Raw genomic sequence first — 2224 nt, forward strand, 5'->3', positions numbered from 1 at the left:
ATTTAGTGCACTAGCCCAGAAAAAAAAATCTAAGTCCTACAGCTTTTGAATTTAAAACAAGCCTTTAAAGGAAACCCAAGTCTCGCATTTGAATTTCCATTTTCTATTACTGTCATGCGCGTTTAGTCTTAAGTGAGTAAAAGGAGGATCAGCTTCATATCTTTGAAATTCTCTCAGACACTGAAAGTAATCCATTTGTATTTTACTTTGCATCACCTTCACCCGGGACCGAAATGATCCTGGAGACTCTCCGATTCAATCGAAAAGGTTCATCACCTGGCTGAGGGTTGAGGGTTGTCCAGACCAGCACCAGCGGCTCTCTCACGTCTTTTCTGCCCACCCGAATGAAAACTCCCACTGAAACCAGCGGGGCACTGGCTTCAGAGGGGAGAGCTGCGTAACTGCCTTTTCACCGTTAGGAGCTTCTCACAATTCTGCGCTTTGAGCCGGAGAATTTTCCAGGGGAAACAAGATGTTTTCCTGACAGCCTTATAAGCTGAACTTGTTTCGGTTTTGGTACCAACAAGATAAAGAGATTTTTCACTCAGATGATTAGAGCAGCAGTGATTCTAAGGAGGCGTGTTTGCAAAGGAGTTAAAGCACACTAATAATGGATATCCTTTAATGTCTCTGTGCTGGCCCCGTTCAAATAATTGCTTTCAAAAAGTCGTAGGCATAGGGAAAAACGGAGTGAGTTTTGTTTGGGAGTTTGCTCGTTTGTTTTTTCCAAGTTAGAGAAGGAAAATATTCGGAGAAGATACTGAGAGGCAAATTGTGTAGAGCTTGATTCAAAGCCGCTGGATATAATGGGATTTGAGCCAAGCTCCTGATTATCAGAAGTGTTACATCGAAAAAAGAGATCTTGCTGACAGCACTTCAGTGAACAGCTAGACAAAGAGTAGCTTGTCAGGAACTTTATTTTTTTTTWAAAATCGCATGACAAACCGGAACCAAGACCAAAATACTGTATCCACTGTCCATCATTCATTAGAAAACAAACATACACCACATTTGTATTCTACCAAACAGTGTCTTTCCTTTAAAATTATATAGTGCGTGCTTTTAGATTCATGCTTTTCAATATTTATTTTACATTTGTTACTCAAATATTATCTGTTATAAATAATTGCAACTTGATCAAATGGTGCACCTGTTCTCATAGACGAACCTCTTCAGTGCTGCAAACGCGGCTTTTTGTTGCCTTTTTTTTTTTTTTCCAAAAAGCTGTTGGTATTGCTTTTTCAAGACCCGACAAAGTACATTTGAGGTGTCAAAGTGTACAGATGCCAGAGACGCTTGCAGAACCGGGACTGTGTTGAGACCTACAGCTCGGAAAGCTGGAACAAGTGACAGGAAAGTAGATAGAAAAGAATCGCTTCCAAAAGGCACAATTTCCTCGACACAAAGGTACAATAAAAATATATGGCCACTGAAACACCGGCGCCTAGGGGGAAGCGGTGCCTGCGTGGCGGGACTCGGCGCCCGCGCGGCGGGACTCGGCGCCCGCCGGGGTTTCTCCCACCCGTCCCGCGGCCGCGGCTGCAGCTCCGGACCGGGAGGCGGGAGTCCGCAGCGAGCACGCACGTCTMGCTGCCTCTCCGCTACGGGGAGGTTTCCAGCCCGTCCGACCCCGGCCCGGCACGACCCCGACCCCGGCCCGCGCGGGTGTTACTGCTCGCGGTTCCTGCTGCTCGTCTCGGCGTCGCTCTGATCGTCCGTGAAGCAGACGTCCACGTCGCTCTCGTCGTCAGTCTTTTGCTCCTGCTCGGGGTGCGGGTAGGCAGAGTCACTTCTGTCCTCGGCCGCCTTGCCGAGGCTCTGGCCCGGGTGCCGCGACTTGACGTGCCGCTCCAGGTCGCGGCGCCGCACCAGCACCTTGCCGCAGTACTCGCAGCGGTAGGGCGTGTTGCCCTCGGCGTGCAGGCGGATGTGCTTGTTGAGGTTGCTGGGGTCCCCGAAGGGCCGCAGGCACACCTTGCACTTGAGGGGCTTGTAGCCCGTGTGAGTCCGCATGTGGATCTTCAGCCCATACTTGCGCGAGTAGAGCTTGCCGCAGTAGAGGCACAGGTGCCCGGTCTTGGGCTTGCCGCCCGCCGCCCCCGCCGCCCCCGGCGGCAGCGCCTCCAGCCGCCCGCGGCCCTTCTCGGCCGCCAGCTCCGACAGCTGCTGCGTGTGCATGGCGATCTCCCGGTCGATGCCGGCCAGCGAGCCCAGCTCGGCGCCG

General features: G+C 51.7%; 1 protein-coding gene across 1 annotated transcript in view; it reads right to left on the bottom strand.

The window, feature by feature from the left end:
* Positions 1–1668: 1668 nt before the first annotated feature.
* Positions 1669–2224, bottom strand: part of PRDM13 (PR/SET domain 13) — a 7299-nt gene continuing 6743 nt past the window's right edge. The window contains exon 5 of the mRNA XM_026059289.1: positions 1669–2214. Within this exon, the coding sequence (XP_025915074.1) occupies positions 1669–2214 (546 nt within the window). The remainder of the gene's footprint in view (positions 2215–2224) is intronic.

This window comes from Apteryx rowi, unplaced genomic scaffold, assembly GCF_003343035.1.
Source record: "Apteryx rowi isolate R43461 unplaced genomic scaffold, aptRow1 scaffold_155, whole genome shotgun sequence".
Classification (NCBI taxonomy): domain Eukaryota; kingdom Metazoa; phylum Chordata; class Aves; order Apterygiformes; family Apterygidae; genus Apteryx; species Apteryx rowi.